Here is an 18,317-nt window from a genome sequence, read left to right on the forward strand (position 1 = left end):
AAGAGCTGATAAACAGAAGTATGAATAGAATAATTTTCTATATATATGTATACATATATTTACATGCATACACATACACATACAAACACGCATACATACACATCATATATATTTTATATGTATGTGTGTATCTATGTATATGTGTGGTGTATACCTATTTATGTCTAATGGTAGCTGTTTTGGGGGGGAGGAGCAAAAAAAATAAATTTACATGATAATTTTGTTGTATATTTGAAAGGAATAGCTACAAGTTGTGACTAGTAGATTTGCAGTTTCATGTACAATCCTCTTTTTTAAAAAATTTGCTAAGTTATGGACATGATTTTTTTATTTCATGAATTAAGTGAACTGAAATAAAAATAAAAAAGAAACACAGAAATTGATATCAATTGATATAGAGTGAAGAAATCAGAAGCAAGAGAACAATATACACAATCAATGCAACCATATAAATGAAAACATTCTTAAAAGAAAATGAAATTTAAGTGAAATGCCTTGGCTTGGTGAAAAGAAGCTCTACTTCCTAAATTTTTTTTTCTATCCAATCAACATTTGTTAAGTAGCCACCATATACACTATTTTAAGAACTAGAGAAGATAAAAACTATACATTTGGTAATTTGTATTGTTGTCTTCTTGGAATTGTAAGGAAAAATGGTGGGGTTTTTTTGTTTGTTTTTTAAAATTTATTTTTAGTTTTCAACATTGGTTTCCACAAGATTTTGAGTTAAAAAATTTTCTCCTGATATCTACCTTCCTTCCACCCCAAGATGACATGTATTCTGATTGCCCCTTTCCACAGTCTGCCCTCCCTTCTATCACCCCAGTCCTCCCCTTTATCCCTTTCCCCCTTGCTTTCTCATGGGGCAAGATAGATGTCTGTACTCCATTGCCTACATATCTTATTTCCAAGTTGCCTGTAAAAACAGTATTTTTTAACATTTGTTTTTATAAGTTTGAGTTCCAAATTCTCTCCCTTCTTCCCTCCCCCCCCCACCCTCCTTGAGAAGGCAAGCAATTCAATATAGGTTATACGTGTAACATTATGCAAAACACTTCCATAATAGTCGTGTTGTGAAAAACTAACTATATTTCCCTCCATTCTATCCTGTCCTATTTTATTCAATTTTCCTCCTTCGACCCAGTACCTTTTCAAAAGTGTTTGCTTTTGACTAGCTCCTCCTCCAATCAGCCCTCCCTTCTATCATCTCCCCCCTCCTATCCTCTTCCCTCCTACTTCCCTGTAGGGTAAGATATCCAATTGAATGTGTATGGTATTCCCACCTTAAACCAAATCTGATGAGAGCAAGGTTCACTCATTCTCTTTCACCTACCCCCTCTTCCCTTCCATTATAACAGCTTTTTCTTGCCACTTTTATGTGAGATAATTCACTCTGTGCCCTCTCTCTACAATATCTATATCTATATCTATATATCTATATCTATATCAATATCTATATCTATCTATCTATCTATCTATCTATCTATCTATCTATCTATCTATCTATATATGTATATATTCCCCTCAACTACCCCAATACTGAAAAAGGCCATGAGTTAAAATGTAGGGATGTAAACATGTTGTGAATACTCATGTTGTGAAATACTCATGTTGTGAAAGGCTAACTATCCTGTCCCCCTTTATTCAATTTTCTCCCTTGACCCTGTCCTTTTCAAAAGTGTTTGCTTTTGATTTCCTCTTCCCCCCTCTGCCCTCCCTTCTATCATCCCCCCTTTTTTATCCCCTTCCCCTTACTTTCCTGTGGAGTAAGATACCCAATTGAGTCTGTATGTTATTCCCTCCTCAAGTTGAATCCGATGAGAGCAAAGTTCACTCATTCGCCCTCACCTGGCCCCTCTTCCCTTCCCAGAGAACTGCTTTTTCTTGCCACTTTTATGTGAGATAATTTACCCCATTCTATCTCTCCCTTTCTCCCTCTCTCAGTATGTTCCTCTCTCATCCTGTAATTTGATTTTTTTTATATCATCCCTTCATATTCAACTCACCCTGTGCCCTCTGTCTATATATATGTATAGTCCCTTCAACTACCCTAATACTGAGAAAGGTCTCATGAATTAGAAACATCATCTTTCCATGTAGGAATGTAAACAAAACAGTTTGACTTTAGTAAGTACCTTATGAATTCTCTTTTTTGCTTACCTTTTCATGTTTCCCTTGATTCTTGTGTTTGAAAGTCAAATTTTCTATTCAGCTCTGGTCTTTCCATTGAGAAAGTTCTCTATTTTATTGAAAATCCATATTTTGCCTCAGAACATTATACTCAGTTTTTCTGGGTAGATGATTCTTGGTTTTAATCCTAGCTCCTTTGACCTCTAGAATATCATATTCCAAGCCCTTCTGTCCCTTAATGTAGAAGCTGTTAGATCTTGTGTTATCCTGAATGTGTTTCCACAATATTCAAATTGTTTCTTTCTGGCTGCTTGCAGTATTTTCTCCTTGACCTGGAAACTCTGGAATTTGGTGACAATATTCCTAAGCATTTTCTTTTTGGGATCTTTTTCAGGAGCTGATTGGTGGATTCTTTCAATTTCTATTTTACCCTCTGGCTCTAGAATAACAGGGCAGTTCTCCTGGATAATTTCTTGAATGATATCTAGGCTCATTTTTGATTATGGCTTTCAGGTAGTCCAATAATTTTTAAATTCTCTCTCCTGGATCTATTTTCCAGATCAATGGTTTTTCCAATGAGATATTTCACATTATCTTCCATTTTTTCATTCCTTTGGTTCTATTTTATAACATCTCAATTTCTCATAAAGTCACCAGCTTCTACTTCCTCCAATCTGATTTTTAAAGTGGTATTTTCTTCAGTGGTCTTTTGGACCTCCTTTTCCATTTGGCTAATTCTGCCTTTCAAGGCATTCTTCTCTTCATTGGCTTTTTGGAGCTGTTTGACATTTGGGTTAGTCTATTCCTTAAGGTGTTATTTTCTTCAGTATTTTTTTGGGCCTCCTTTAGCAAGTCATTGGATTGTTTTTCATGGTTTTCTTGCATCTCTCTTATTGCTCTTCCCAATTTTTCCTCTACTTCTATTACTTGCTTTTCCAAATCCTTTTTGAGCTCTTCCATGGCCTGAGACCAATTCGTATGTTTCTTGAAGGCTTTTGATGTAGGCTCTTTGACTTTGTTGACTTCTTCTGGCTGTATGTTTTGATCTTCTTTGTCACCAAAAAAGGAATCTAGAGTTTGAGTTTGAGTCTGAGTTCGTTTTTGCTGCCTGTTCATGTTCCCAGTCAACTACTTGATCCTTGAGCTTTTTGTCAGGATATGACTGCTTGTAGGGAGTACTTTGTCCCAAGTTTTAGGGTCCAAGCACTGCTGTTTTCAGAGCTACTTCTACTCCACCCTCACCCCAGTCTCTGTCGCAGCCATGCTCCTCTTTCCCCAAGAACCACCAACCAGGACCACAGTCCAGATCCAAGAAGGGCACAGCAAGAGAACCTTCCTTTGTGCCCACAAAGCGCTCCTTGCACTCCTAGTCTGATCCACTGCTAGATTCTTCCCACTTTGTGAGCCAGGGACTTGGGAAGCAGCTGATGCTGGAGCTCTGGAAGCAGCCTCAGGAGCTTCCTGCTGCTGCCACCCCCAATGCTTCACCACCTACGCCACCCCCAGGGCTGGTGGCTGGACCAGTCTCAACTCAATCCTGCTGTTTCCCACTAATCTGCTCTTTGGAGTTTGTGGGTTGAGAAGTCTGCCGCAGATCAATGATTCATGGCCCTAGGGCCTGTTCTGCTGGCTAACTCCAGGTCAGGCGCATCCTGGCATGGTCCACCCAGGGCTGTGCTCCACTCCCAGCAATGTGCTATAGACCCTTCCCAGCGACCATCCAGGCTGTCCTGGGCTAGGGACCTGTTTCCCTCTGCTATTTCATGGGTTCTGCAGCTCTAGAATTTGTTCAAAGCCATTTTAACCGGTGTTTGGAGGGATTTGGGGGAGAGCTTAAGCAAGACCCCTGCTTTCCAGCCACCATCTTGGCTCCCCTGGCTGTATATTTTGATCTTTTTTTGTCACTAAAGTAAGTTTCTATAGACTGAGTCTTTTTATGCTGTCTGCTCATTTCCCCAGCCAATTACTTGACTTTTGAGCTCTTTGTCAGTGTATGAATGCTTTCAGAATGGAGAGTGCTTTGTCCTGAGCATCAGGGGTTTTGTGTTGCTATTTTCAGAGCGACTTCTATTCTGAGGTGGTATGATACTCCTCTCCTGGCCTGTGCTATGGTCTGTGACTGCAAGTACTCCTTTCTGCCATGTAATTACCAGAAAGACTACCTCTACACAGCCCCCTACAAGTTCTGCCACCCCAGGGCTCTGCTTCCTCCAGTGACCACCAACCAGGACTGTGACCCAGATCCAAGCAGGGCAAAGAAAGGGAACCCTGCCTCAGCACCAGCAAAGAGATTCCTACAATCCTGCTCTGATCAGCTGCTTGATTCCCTCTACCATCTGTGGGCCTGGAGCTCTAGAAGCAGCTACCACTGCAGCCACCTCCACAGCCCCAGGGCTGTGGCCAGACCACACACTACTCTTACCCAGGTCCAAAAGTCCACTGACCTGCTATGTTGTCTTTGGTGTTTGTGGGTTGAGAAGTCTGGAAACTGCTGAGCTATGGCTCAGTGATTCAGGGCCCTGTGGCCACTCTGCCTGGTCAGCTCTGGCCTCCTCTGTCATGGCGTGGCCCATTCTGCGCTGTGCTGCACTTCCAGCACAGTGTGATAGACCCTTCTAAACAACTTTCCAGGCCATCTTGGGCTGGAGACTTGTTTTACTCTGTCATTTCATGGGTTCCGTAGCTCTAGAATTTGCTTAGAGTCATTTTTACAGGTGTTTTGAGGGATTTGGGAAAGAACTCAAGCAAGCCCCTGTTTTCTTGGCTCTGCCCACCAGGAAAATGGTGTTTTCCCAAGAATATCTTGGCAGTAGTATGAAGGATGGATCAGAGGGAAGAGCCCTGTGTCAGAAATACAACCTGCTAACTTGCTGACAATTACTTTGCTTGTGTGACTCTGGACAAGTTACTCAACATCTTTTACCCTGTTTCATCATCTGTAAAATGGGGATGATAACAACACCTACCTTTCAAGGTTGCTGTAAGGGTGAAGAGAGAGTATATATATATATACACATGCGCGCGCGCGCACACACACACACACACACACACACACAAACACATATAATTTCCCAAATCTTAAAGCAATATCTAAAAGCTGTTTCTCATTATTGTTATTATCACTATTATGTAATCCACATGACAAGATGAGGAGAGAGGGAAATGGATGGTGGAAATGGAAAGAAAATGACTAATGCTGGCCCTTGCTTAGCTGTTCCCAAACCCTGCTGTTGCTGCCTCTGTCTTTGATACTCTCCTCTGATTCCTCCAGAGGGGTTGAGGAAATAGGAAGATCCATAGGAAGGTTGGCACCTAAAAAATGTACTGTACTAAATGTAAAGTACTAATGTGCTCAATTTTTACAGTACTAATGTACTAAAATAATCTAATGTAATTTGTGAGTGATTTGAGAAAGGAATAATTTTTACTATACACAATTTTTACCTTCTGAGCTATCCTTCAAATCCAAATATCCATCATCATCATCATCATCATCATCATCATTTTATCACCAACACAATATTGACAGTGCCGATGGCGACTATGAATATGCTGGTGTAGTTCTGAATCACAAAATATAACAGACTCTCTAAATGGAAGACAGAACCAAAACATTTATTCAAACACCAGAAAGCCAAATCCATCATAGCAACAAAAAAGTTTATACACGTTAACACTGCAGGGGGCACCACCTTCCCAAAGCCTTCCCCTGCTCAGGCCTTCCCACAAACAAACACTCACAGGGAGCTGCCTGCTTACCTGCTTGCTTGCTTCCTCTTTCCCCCTCTGCTCTAACTGCTCTGACCAACTTCCTCTATTCTGCTCTACCCTTCCTGCTCCACCCTTTCCTGTTCCATCCATTTACCAAACTCCTCTCATCACAGACTCATGTGACTCAGGCTTCCATGTGGTTTAATCAAGTCACATGGACCCATTAATGGATGGGAAGATCTTCAAATTAAGCAAAAATACATTAACAATACCATCATGATGATCATCAGTTATCTTTTCTCTAATGAGTTGCCTTGTTCTAGTTATCGTGGTTATTTTTGCATTCATCTTGTCCTCCTGTCATCCTTTTCCTCACTTCCCATTAGGTAATTAATTATTTTTAAAAATGTATCTATTTTTGGTTTTCAACATTCACTTCTATAAAATTTTGAGTTGCAAATTTTCTAACCTTCCTTTCCTTCACTCCTCCCCAAGACAGCATGCAATCCGATATAGGCTATACATATACATTCATATTAAACATATTCCCACATTAGTCATGTTGTAGAGAACTAGAACCAACTGGAGAAATCATAAGAAAGAAGAAATGAGAGAGAAAGAGAGAGAAAGAGACACAGAGAGAGAGAGACAGAGAGAGAGAGAGAGAGAGAGAGAGAGAGAGAGAGAGAGAGAGAGAGAGAGAGAGAGAAAGAGAGAGAGAGAGAGAATAAATAGTATGCTTTAATCTGCATTCAGACTGCAGGGTTCTCTTTCTGGATGTGAATAGCATTTTTCATCATGAGTCTTTTGGAGTTGTCTTAGATCTTTGCATTGCTGAGAAGAGCTAAGTCTATAAAACTTGGTCATTGCACAACATTGCTGTTACAGTGTTCTCCTGTTTCTGCTCACTTCGCTCAGCATCAGTTCATGTAAGTCTTTCCAGGTTTTTTTGAAGTCTACCTGCTCATCATTTCTTATAGAATAATAGTATTCCATTACCTTCATATACCACAACCTGTTCAGTCATTCCCCAGTTGATGGGCATCCATCCCCTCAATTTCCAATTCTTTGTTTACTCCACCATCTTGGCTCCCAGAAGACGCTGGTAATTAACTCTTCTGGAGGGCAAGAAGAGAAGAAGGAAGAAAGAGAAAGGTTTCATTGGGATAGGGACAGAACCAATAGATAGAATAAGAATGGAGAAAAGTATTTGAATTGGGAAGAGGGATATTATATGCTATATATCAGTATTTAGCCCCTAGTCTTTGTATATCAGGGTTCAAGTTCATGATGATAAATTAGAATAGCAAAAATAACAACAGCATATTTTTAACAAAAAGGCAAGATTCAATATAGGTTTAAATGTGAATGAAACCACAAATCTAGTAGATTATGAAAAATGTACACTGAAAGCAAAAGTTCTAAGCAAGTACTGAGAAATCATGACATGATAAATTGTACCTGTTTCCTTATTATATGACACTGAGGGCAACAGTATCAAGGAACGAGGACCATAGAATTTTGTCCTTGGGGTGCAATTCATATTCTGTCCAAATTGCTTCTTGCTAAGGTTATCTTGGGCCATAAAGATAGTGTTTAGAAAAGAAGTAAAGACTATGCCCATGAATATTACATTTTTATTAAAAGAAACTTTAATATTTTGATATTCCTTTTTAGGATATGTACCAGTGGGCCAACTTTGTATGTTGCCCGCCTAAGTACACATCACAAACTGGACTTAAGATTTCCTTCATCTACTGGCTTTTGTGTGAATATAATAATAACTCTTTTGAGTTATTATTAATCTCATTTGAAAGGCTCTAATTATACTGAGGCTTCATTCAATTAGCACCCTAAGTTGTGGGTTTTTTCTAGATTTTTCCCCATTTAATAGATATTAATAGAGCACACAAAGGAAAACCTCCAGTTTGTTGAGTGGACCCTCTGTAGAGCCTCTAGGGAAGGATATGAATGAATAAGAAGGTAGGCATAAGTGGATTGCACTTTGTACCACTGGTGGGAACACTCATGTCAGTGAAATCACAGAACTATTTAAATATCAAATTATTTTATAAAGCCTATTTTTGACATGATTGTTACTACTACTTTGCTGTCCAGTTATAGGGAGTGGAGCTAAATTATCTCTTTGAGTCTTTCCTAAATTTCTATGATAATTTTGTGTAATTTAGGAAGTTTATGTTGGCTCCTTCATAGGCACAAGATATTTTAAGAGCAGAGCTATTAGAAATAATGATGAGATATGACTGAATCTCTCCCAAAAGGTTAGTATAGAATTTCTTTGTCTTCCCTATAGATGGGGTGTGTGTGTGTGTGTGTGTGTGTGTGTGTGTGTGTGTGTCTATGAATTTTCCTGTCCTTAGTTGTAGCTGTGGATATTAGTTAAGTGGTATTACATAGAACAATAGACCTCATTTGACTTTTGCTTCATTTCCTCATTAATATGGGGAAGAACATAATTAAGTGCAACCACAGACAGAATACCTAGCCATATAACTAAATGTCTCTATGGAGGGGGACCATGGTGGTAATGGAATGATTGTACTTAACATATGGTCCAAGTTGTGCATAGCCTGTTATCAACTGATTCAAAAATAAAAATTTAGTGGAGGATAACCAAGGGGATTTTAGTTATATAGCTCAAAGAATCTCCTTTGACTTTAGAGGAGGCAGAACAGAGAACAGCTCCCCTTACTTCGTATTTATTTTCAAAATTTATTTTTACATTTACTATCTTTCCCTCCTACTGCCCCCTCCCCCACTGAACAATTTAAAGAAATCTGACCACAAATATGCATAATTGAGGAAAACAAATTTCGACATTGGTCATGTCCCAATAATTATGTCTCATTCTGGGTTTTCAGTCTATCTCCTTTCTGAAAGGAGGTAAGTATAATGATTCATGTTCACTTCTATAGACTCATGATTTATCATTGCATTAATCAGAATTCTGATATTTTTCAAAGTTGTACTTCTCTATAAAGTTATTGCCATGGTATAAATTATTTTCCTAGTTACGCTTAATTTCTTCTGTGTCATCTCACAGTTCTTTCCATTTTCCTTTGAAATTGTTATTTATTTGTTTTTGAGGAGAGGAATAATTTCCTGTGGCACAAAACATTTCCTTCCATTCATAATATTTGTTTGGATGTTCCTTAAGAGTCATTCCCTTAGTTTCCATTTTGGAGCTATTATAAAAAGAGCTACTGTAAATGTTTTTGTATATACGTATATAGATAGATAGATAGATAGATCCCTTTCTTCTTTCTTTGGTCTCTTTCAGGCAAAGGCCTATTAGTGATAGTGTAGTAGTCACTTTTGGGCCATAGTTCCAAATTCCTTTCCAGGATGGCTAGACTAATCTACAGCTTTAGTGTGCCTATGTACCCTCTAGCCCCTCTAGAAGACTGACTTTTCAAAACAAATACATAGTTAACTTTATAAATACTGGATAAACCAGAGTAAGGCATATTTAGTCACCTTTATGGCCTTAGTTTGATTTTTTTTAATGAGAGAGAGATTGTTTGCCTGGTTTGTAGACTGACAGTTTATTCAGAGTCAGAACAGACCACATCCTCCCCTTTGAATGGAGCTGAAACATTTGACTCTGGAGACAAGCACTGCCATCAGTGCTGGGTACCAAAGGAAATTCTCTCCCGTGTGCTTTGCTACTGTAACCATTACCTGAGTCAATACAATGTTATGAAAACAGCTACAACAGCAAGAAATAAAGATGATGAGTGTCCATGGATCAAACTAACTTTTCCTTGATTATGAGGCATTTTCTCTGGACATTACAATTTTAGATCATAACAAACAGATAGCCACAGTTATAGTTATCAGTTTAACTAATTCTTCTTTAAAAAGACATTGTTTTTGAAATGGCCAGACCTGGCAAAAGAAGGAATTACTAAGTGGTATGCCAGCATCTAGCCTATGAGGGGTAAAGAATATACAGCAACACAAGGGTAATGAGTCTGTATGGTACAGACTCAAAATCAGGCTGAGGTATTGCAATCTTCTTTGAAAATTAATGGCGCAGAATGAAATTAAGTGGAGCAGAGATATATAGTGAGCACATGACAGGAATGAAATAGTACAGCCACTGAATATATATGGATAAGTATCAATCTGAAAGTACAATAGTAGGATATTTTCTTTCTTTTTTTAGCCAAGAAACATTTTTAACATTTTATAAAGATTCTGTTTATTTTTAAAATTGCTTTGTGTCTTGTTATTGTACTATTGACTAGTTAAGTTTTTGTTTTTTATATTTTTAAGTTTATATATGTTGCAAATTTCTGATGTTACATTGTCAATATTATGATATATATTTTAAAAATATTAACTAAATATGATCTAAATGAAATAAAAACAACTTAACACTCCAGTTTAGTAAAGTGGATAAAGGAACTGATGCTTAAATATAAGTTTCCCCTGGTGAAGCTTCTAGACATTCAAACTTATGACTGAGGCCACTCTCCAAGTTGTCCCTTTATCTTCTAGTATGTTCATTTGTTAATATTTGGGATGCCTCATGATATATTCTTTCAAGTTTGCTCTCATTTTCTTCTACTGTGTCCAACTCTCTTGGTCTTTAGAGACTAATTTTGGCCATGTGTCAATTGAGTCAGAGAGACTGTGAGAACATGTGAATGACATTTCTTTTTGCTGTTAGAAGAGAATTTTACAGAGGAGTTAGGGAAAATTTTAAGGGCGGAGTTAAGAATTTCTTCTTACTAAAAATGTTATTTCTGTGAGCATGGAGGTATTTTCTTACACTTATACAAGTGTCAGAATAGATTAATATGTGTCATTTAGTAGAAAAGAGGTCTTCATTTTTACCAGGAACAAAACTATCTTGTTATACTTGATGAGTTGCACATATGTTAGACTTTTTAAATTTGCCTTCCATTGAATTCAATTCCCAACAATTAAAAAAATTCTTGGGAAGAAAATAGAAAATGCAATAAGTTAGCTATGAGCCACCTAATACACAGTAATGGTAATTAAGGTGGGTCTTTCTTACTGTTTTCTCTTTTGGAGCATTGTTGTAATCAAGTGCTTTTGATGAGTCTAGTCTTTGTTTCTTTGATTAAATCAGGAGTCTTTGATGACCTGCTTACATCAATAGAAAACCTGGTTCACATAGTTTTGAGTGGCATGGTTGTGATGTCCTTTGACCCTGAACAGGGTATATAAACTCAGAGGTTAGCATTTTGTTTGGGCTCTCAATCAGTGGAAGAGTGTTGTGTGATTTAACCAGATGAGACTCTGGGTAGCCAAACTTAAGGAGACCCTTGGCTTGAAAACCCAGATGTTGGTGTTTCCCTGGTAACTATGTACTGAGAAGTTGGACAGAAAGCTAGAAGCCTGTTTATTGGTTTGCGTTATTTGATCTGTTGATATTTTCTGTTTGTATTTGCTCTGAAGTTCAGGGTGCTGGCTTTTCCCCTTGAACTAGGTGAATGATTAAAGTGAGATTGTTAACCTCTTAAAGTTGCTTTCCTTAGAAAAGAAATGTCATTCACATGTTCCCATAGTCTCTCTGACTCAATTGCCACATGGCCAAAGAACCTTTGCTAGCAGCTTTCTTATGTGCTGGTGTTGTTGGTCTTCCACAGCCACAGTAGCAGCAAGCAGCATTGTTTTTACACACACACACACACACACACACACACACACACACACACACAGAGTTTTGTTTTCCACCTTTCACAGTGTAGTATCATGTAACATTTATGAATTTGCAATATATTTTATGGCTAGAAATGTGGGCATAATAAAAAAAATTTAAATGTATAGCATCTTACTGGCTAAATGTATAGGTTGGATACTCAATGTATTTAAAGTTTTCATTTTTTACTATCATGATTTGAGCTTTTAATTTGGAATTCACTTAATGAGGTGTATGGTTAGAGACATCTGTATGAAGAAAAAACCAAAATATACTATACTTTTGATATCTGATTCTTATCTGTACTGATTATATATTCTGATCATATTAGAAATTACATTTCCAATGCCTTTTGTTCTGGTGCATCCTTCCAGCAAAGCATTTATTGCTCCTTTTCATTTCCTAAGGGCTTTTCTTGGTGTTTCCTAAAGTCAATAAAAGAAAATAAACATCATCATAGAATCAGCTAATGACATATTTCACTAGGTGGTGAAAGTAAACAATCTGAAAATATTGCATTTGTTTTTATAACACAAAGAAAAATGATTAAGATTAAATTCTATATTTCTCATAGCCATATTAAGGAAATAACATTCTGGCATTGATGAAAAAGAATAGAGAGGTCTTCGTTACGGTATTAATGCCACTATTTAATGGAATAAGGGTAAGCAGGGGAGTGATGTGATTTTGTACATGAAAATTCTGTTCCTATCTAACCATCAGCAGAACAGGAACCTTTAAAGTTAGAGGATTTTTTTCTTTCTACCAGAGCTGATGGATTTTTACTGAACAATGCACACAAAATCTTGCTTACTTTTTATTTAGCACTAGCTAAATGTTAGTAAAGTAAGCTGCACAGAGCTAGGGATTCCTCACCTATGGCAAGAGAATAGAGTCAAGCAAAATACTATAGATTGCTCTATATTTTTGAAAGCAATGAACCAAAAACAAAGAAAATTATCCAAACGCTGTGATATCCTTTTCTGGGAAATTTAATTCATGCATATGGTTTATCAAGCAGCTAGGTGGTACAGTGAATAGAGTGCTGGATCTACAGTCCGGAGGACTTCAGTTCAAATGCTGCTTCAGACACTTTCTGGCTATGCGACTCTAGGCAAGTCACTTTACCTCTACCTCAGCTACCTCATCTGTACTGGGGATAATAATAGCATGTGTTCCCCAGAATTCTATTCTCAAATGAGATAATCTTTGTAAAATACTTTACAAATTGTAAAGCACTATGTAACTGCTGATTATCATTATTATTTTTATACCACATTAATTTTTTCTTAAGTCTATCCCCTTTCCTCCACTTTCACCAATTAACCTTCACACAAAACTAAAAAAGAACACACATAGCTCAAGAAAAGCAGTCAATAGAGGCACTGCATCTTACAGAATACATTTGTGACACTTCATATAAAATGTATGAAAAGATATTTAATGAACCTGTTACATATATTTGTATAGAAAGGGCTATTGATATCTATGTCTTCAGTCACTGATATATACGTGTATGTATATATATATACCAATATATACCAATATATATCATCCATAGTTATTCTTAATTTTCATAGGGGCAGAAGTCATAATGATATGTGCCAGCAATATCATATAATGAAGGTGCTTTATGAAGGTACTTTGAAATTGTCTACAGAAATTGTCTACAGAAAAAGAATGTTTTATTAGTGATTCCATAAAAGTTCCATCTCTAGGTATGTGATTATTTTCTTTACAACACCTCTGATGTTTTACCTTTTGTATTTTCTTTCTTTTTTTTAAATGTCTCTTTTAGATAATTTGAAACAACAAAGAGTTGCAAGAAGAAATTTATCTGACATGAGCATATATCACTAAGGATCATAATTCATATATCCAGAGCTGAAAGGGATTTTAAAGGTCATCTAGTTCAAACCAATTATTTGACATATGAGGAAACTGAGGCCTAGAAAAGTGAGTTGACCAAGGTCACATGGTAGCGAATAATAGCATTTTTGGCTTTTACTTGGTGAGTTTGTATTCATCAATTGCTTCTTTTCAATTAGATTTCAATTAGATCAGTAGCAAGTTTATTATTTTATTCTTCTCAATTATCTTTGAAGGGTATCATAGAAAAGTGGGAAAAGCTTTAAATATGGAGTCAATGCACTTGGATTCTAATTTTTACTAATTGCTCCCAGTGCAACCTTGCTCAATCCATTTTATTTCATTGGTCTTCATTTTCATTATCTGTAAAGGGATGAGATTGGATCTAGTCGTTAGGTTCTAGTTATAAATTTATAGTTCTCTGATTCCACAGTTCCTTCTAGTGAAATGCTGAATCTACAGGAGGGACTAAGAAAACATAGGCCAAATTTAAAAATTGTTGAAAGAAAAATTTCAAAATACCAAAGTAAGATAATGCAAATGAATACAATCAATAATTTATTTACATGCTTACTATGTGGATAAAAAGAAAAGCAAAACAGTCCTTGCCCTCAAGGAGTTTATATTACTAATAAACACATTGTAAGTGCAAAATAAATGAAAAGCAGTTAAATAAAGGCAGCTATATTTATTATAATGTAACATGAAATAGAAGAGGGATTAATGTTTTGGGCTATGAGTGAAATAACAGATCTGGATCAGCAACAAAATACATTGAAGACAAAGACACTGATTTAAGAACAAATATGATATTTGTCATAAAAGTGACATTTTAGAGTATAACCACTATGGGAAAAACTTTGAAGTTGCTAAGACACATATAAATATTTGCATATATATATATATATTATATTATATATACATGTAAGTATATGTGTGCATGTGTGTACATTTAAATTCACACACACACACACACACAGTTTTTCTTTTTTTTTCTTTAATTTTACCTAACAACACTTATTTATTACAATAGTTTTGTTTTTTCATGTTGTTCCAAGGAGGGGTAGATGAGAGGGAGACAAATTAGATTTTTGTTAATTGAAAAATAAAATTTAAAGAAGAAAGTTCATTTTAGAAATGCTGAGACAGACATTTAACATTAAAGTTTAGATAGAATTCTCCTATAGTATTTTATGACAGCTCATTTTTCCAGAGCTACCTTCTAGTGCCCAGGTAAAACAAAAATTGCTTGGCTATTAAATTTTATCATTATCAAATCCTAGTTGTAAAAGGAGCCAGGCCACAAATTCAGCTTGGCAAGGGGGAGAAAAAGCAACTTTAAAAAGATATTAGCATATTGTAGCCTATTTTGGTCCAGAATAATTTTAAACACTAAACAGAAGAGTCTTTAATAATGGTAATACTATACTGGCTTTTATAACGCAGGTTAGCCTCCAGCCCCTCAAGGGGCTTCAAAATCCCAACCAACTGAAGCACCTGATGACTCATTATTGAAAAAAGCCACTCAACTTTTAGCTTATGTAATAGAAAACCTAAAAACAACTTTGGTGATTTGGGGGGAAAGGAGGACAAGACGCCCTTAATCATTAAACTTTATAGATCTGGACGCATTTCTGTCTATATAAAACAGTTTGTTTGTAGAAGCTGAATAGCCCAGTCCAACTGCACGCTGAGGCTTCCAGTTCAGTGCTCTGTCAAACTCTACTTGCAGATTCTGCTGTAATGCAGCAGCAGCCTGCTTGTTCAGAGCCGTGTTTGGTTTCCTGAGGGTGCCCAGAGAACTGCTGAGTGATGAGGAAGAATTCTTAAAGCCTCCCATGAGTCTGAGAAATTTCATCTTTTGGTCTGAATTTTCAAAAGTAGCTGTATCCCACTGGCCAAACTGTGTAGGCTCTTCCACTTTGATTTCAAGAGGTTCAGTTTTCCCAGACTCTCTATCAATCTCTCCCTGCAAGGCCTTTCTTCTAACCGTATCTATGGTAACTTCATCCAAGTTTCCCTTTTTTTCAGATACCACTTCCAAGTCTGATTCATGCACCATATTTGGGCCTTGAGGGTCCTGCCTCACTTTCCCGCCTACTGATGTCTTCTTCTTGCGAGCAGGTCCCTGAGCAGAGGGTGGCTCTATCTGTGTCTTAGATTTTTTTTCTTTCCTTTTGATGTTCCTGGGGCTGTCTGCTAGGGGGACACTTTCTGCCAATTCGGCCTTGGGCTGCTTCTTTTTGTGGCCTTTCTGCAGCTGCTGAAGGCCCTGGGGTCCTCTATGTGGCCCTCATCGAGGGGCACTTTATCAGTTCTATCATCCTCCTCCTCTTCCTTCTCCTCCTCCCTGTAAGTCTTCTTCTTTTTCTTTTTCTTCTTCTTGGTGCCAGAGTCCCTGAGACTACTGGGATCCTGCTTCTCCTCTCCCTGTCCCTGTTCTATGGGCTCACACTCCTTTTCTTCTTCCTCCTCCTCCTCCTCCTCCTTCATGGGGTCAGGAAGGGCCTCCTCCTCCTTCTCCCTAAAGCTTTCCTGATCTGACCTTTTATCCTTTTACCGCTTTTTAGGTTTTCTGACAGAGCCCCCTTCCAGTTCCACACCCACCCCTGTCTCTGCTCCTGGGGTATAAGAGAGGGATGGTTTTGTCTTCTTTTTCTTCCCTTGACATGGGGCCTCAAGTGGATTTGGAAGCAGCTCCTTCCTGCTATGATGCTTCTTCAGAGAGTGGGTTCTGCCTGTGGTCTCTGCCTCCATGCTATCCTCATGGGGGTGGGGAGCTCTGTCTGGGTTCTCTGTTTCTTGGGTTTTCTTCTTTTTCTTCTTCTTCTTCAGCAGGGGCATCTCTGGAACCATGTCTGGGGGTGCCACACTCTTCCGGGATGGCTTTGTTTTAGCAAGGGGTTCCACATCCAAGGCATTCTCCGCCACAGCCTTGGCCTTTTTCTTTTTCTTCTTCTCTCTTGTTTCCTTGCCAAAGTCCAATTTGTCTGCATTGTCGATCATTGCTCATTACCGTTCTCCGGGCTCCACGTGTGTACGGACTCCTACGTGCCCCGGAAGTAAAAGCCTCCCCCACTGAAACATGCTCCCAAACGCGGATTCTTCCGGGTCACGGTACTCGGCGCGCTGGGCCGTTGCTAGGTAACCGCGTCCTTTGCCGAGAAGACTGGCCGAAAAACCCCGGCTCCGCAGCCGGTGGCGGAGGTCTTGCAAACCCCGGAAGGGGACGCGGCGGATTCCGGCGTGACGATCGCGGGGACGGTGTCTCCTCCGTCTACCTTGTCTACGGTCTCTCCATTGTCTCTGTCGTCTCCGGCAGCCGGGCCATCGGCCGCAAAGGGCACGGGTGTTAGTGAAGCCCCCGCCCACAGTTTTTCTTCTACATTATTTAATTTGCTTACTCTGACTCTGACATGAATTAGTTGTTTGCTGCTGGGAAAGTTACTTAACTTCTTAGTTCCCCAAGCAACTCCAAGACGATAAATTGCAGAACACTTACCTATTTGCTTTTGTGGAGGGGGTTTCCTCACCAAGAGTTCTCTATGTGAATAAAACCACAGGTCTAAAACTATCCAATATGGACTTTTCTAAACTGTGACTTGTAAGTTTAGTTTTATTTTCCTACAACTCACTGAATGACTAGGTCTATGCACTAGGTAGAAATGGGTAAGATTTTAATAAAAATAATTCTTTGTTGAGGAAGCAGCTTTAGTTTTCATATTAAAAGATATATGGTTCTTAAAATCCCTTTATATTAAATAGTTTTAACGTATTTGTAATATATTCTACTGACTTCTTTGTAGTCAGACAACTACATAGACAAGAGAGGCACTTATTTTATTAAAAAGAGGAAACCCTGCTATTCTTTTCTCTCCATTTTTTGGAGAGGCAAGGCAAAACAATTGGGATTAAGTGACTTGCCCAAGGTCACACAGCTAGTAAGTATGTCAAGTGTCTGAGGCTGGATTTGAACTCAGGTCCTCCTGACTTCAGGGCTGGTGCTCTACTCACTGTACCACCTAGCTGCCCCATCCCTCCATTATTTTGGCTATTGTTCAAACCACCTAATCTTAGGATGGGTAGAGTCTGTCATCCTTCATTAGGTAGCTAATTAGATACTGTAGTGAAATGTTATTTTTTTATGAAGCATAGGTCAACTAATGGATTATTAGTTGTGTTGTGCTAGTACTATTGTGATTTTCACCAATGCATTATTGCAGTCTCCTGTGTTAAGATCTGACTCCACCAGCTCTTCAGGGTCTAGAAGTGACCTGGGATTTGAAAGCTATGCTAAGTACAAATTTAGGCAGAGACTATCATGGTGGAATTGTTTTTAATATTTATCTATTTGATGCTTGTGGTAATTTCCAGGTAAATTCTGAGAAGCTCATCAACAGAAAGTCATTTACTACATAATGAATTTTTGGACACAGAAATCCATGAAGATCATCTCCTAAACTGCGGAGAGGTTTGTTTTCTGCATCACTTGAGAGAACGGCCACACCTGTGAAATCATAGACCCTCGAAAAAATGAAACAAAATGTTAAGTCTGCAATATAAATGGAGGCAAGCAAGGATAAATGCTACTTTTACTTGCTAACACAATTTTATTAGAACAAAAGCCATTTCTCAAGGAAAAGTAACCAATGCCAATCAAGGTAAACTTTAAATTGATGAGGAAAAAAAAGTGAAATTGGCTTGACTGCAACCTAAAATAATCAGAATGTCTTTTTTTTAATTGAAAAAAATGAGATGGGCTCTATTCTCTATTTAGAGATGCAACAAGCTACTCATGTGCACGCAGAAGAAAAAGAGATGGGGAAAAAGACAACAGAAGTAAAAGGAAATGAAGGATTTAATTATTTTTGTACAAATTTGAAACTGACTGGGGGAGAACTGGAACAAAATG

The 18,317-nt window shown here is 38.0% G+C and overlaps 1 protein-coding gene across 1 annotated transcript; it reads right to left on the reverse strand.

Annotated features, from left to right (window-relative positions):
• Positions 1-15,005: 15,005 nt before the first annotated feature.
• On the reverse strand, positions 15,006-16,411 carry LOC118845509 (lysine-rich nucleolar protein 1-like). Its single transcript, XM_036753424.1, is given in 2 exon segments — positions 15,006-15,661; positions 15,664-16,411. Coding segments are annotated over 2 exon segments (1,404 nt in total).
• Positions 16,412-18,317: the final 1,906 nt, after the last annotated feature.

The sequence above is a fragment of the Trichosurus vulpecula genome, chromosome 4 (genome assembly GCF_011100635.1).
Source record: "Trichosurus vulpecula isolate mTriVul1 chromosome 4, mTriVul1.pri, whole genome shotgun sequence".
In the NCBI taxonomy this organism is placed as follows: domain Eukaryota; kingdom Metazoa; phylum Chordata; class Mammalia; order Diprotodontia; family Phalangeridae; genus Trichosurus; species Trichosurus vulpecula.